This window comes from Malurus melanocephalus, unplaced genomic scaffold (genome assembly GCF_030028575.1).
Source record: "Malurus melanocephalus ecotype Western Australia unplaced genomic scaffold, MMel_1.1 scaffold_1249, whole genome shotgun sequence".
Taxonomy (NCBI): Eukaryota; Metazoa; Chordata; class Aves; order Passeriformes; family Maluridae; genus Malurus; species Malurus melanocephalus.
Window position 1 is genome coordinate 1 of NW_026624481.1, and position 1,086 is coordinate 1,086.

At 66.6% G+C, this 1,086-nt stretch overlaps 1 protein-coding gene across 1 annotated transcript in view; it reads left to right on the plus strand.

Moving 5' to 3' along the window:
- Positions 1-6: 6 nt before the first annotated feature.
- Positions 7-1,086, plus strand: part of TMEM161A (transmembrane protein 161A) — a gene marked incomplete at its 5' end in the record, with an annotated part of 5,681 nt that continues 4,601 nt past the window's right edge. The window contains 4 exons of the mRNA XM_057387544.1: positions 7-17; positions 236-333; positions 456-612; positions 841-996. Coding sequence (XP_057243527.1) covers positions 7-17; positions 236-333; positions 456-612; positions 841-996 — 422 coding nt within the window. The remainder of the gene's footprint in view (positions 18-235; positions 334-455; positions 613-840; positions 997-1,086) is intronic.

Genomic DNA, 1,086 nt, shown 5'->3' on the forward strand with positions numbered 1-1,086 from the left:
AAGGGCAGGAGGGACAGGTCAGCCCGGCTCGGGTCACGGCTCTGGGGCAGGAGGGGCTGGGAATGGGAAATGTTTGGGTTTGGGGTGGTGGGAGTCACCCCGGAGCGCTGGGGGTGAGCAGGAACCTGGAGCAGGGCTGTGCCACCGTGCCCTGGGTGACAGCCCTGGGTGACAGCAGGGACAGGCCAGCCCTGTGGCCAGCCCAGCCCTGTGCCCAGCCCCGCTGTCCCCGCAGGAAGGTGAACGGGGTGACGGAGGAGAAGCCGCTGTCGGTGCCCCGGGACATCAACCTGCAGCTGGACACCAGCCCCATCACCGCCGTGGACGCTCTGGGTAACCCCGGTGTCCCCAGGACACCCCCTGGCACCTGTGGGTGTCCCCAGCGTGGTGCCGTGTCCCCATGTCCCCCTGTCCCCTGTCCCCATGTCCCCATGTCCCTGTCCCTGTCCCCGCAGTGCTGCGCTATTTCCTGGAGTACCAGTGGTTCGTGGATTTTTCGGTCTATGCCAGCGCTGTGTACGTGTTCAGCGAGGGCTATTTCTGCCTGGTCAGCCCGGCCCGGGAGACCAACCTGGGCGTGCTCTGGTGCCTGCTGAGCGTGGCCTTCTCCRTGTATCCTGCGGGATTGGGGTCTGAGCCCAGCGGTCCTGTGCCCCCAGCCCCGTGCCCCAGCCCTGTGCCCCAGCCCGGCCATAAACCCGATTTCATCCATTATTCATCACAAGTTCTGAGGGTGCCCCGCAGAGAGGGCGGTCAGTGGAGGCTCCGTGCTGATGTTTGGGGGTCTCACAGGGTCGGGGTCCCCTGCTGTCCCCAGTTTTTCCTTGACCCCTGCCCCAGCAAGGTGTTCTTCATGGTGATGCGCCACTACTTCCGCTCCGAGGAGGGCGGCGAGCGCTCCGTCTGCCTCAGCTTCGCCTTCCTCTTCCTCCTGCTCGCCATGGTGGCCCTGGTGGTCCGTGAGGACTACCTGGAGTTCGGCCTGGAGGCCGGTGGGTGGGGGATGGGGGCGGCGAGCGGGGAGGGGGGACTGGGGGCACTGGGACCCCAATCATGGGGGGATCACAGCACTCAGGGGTCACTCCC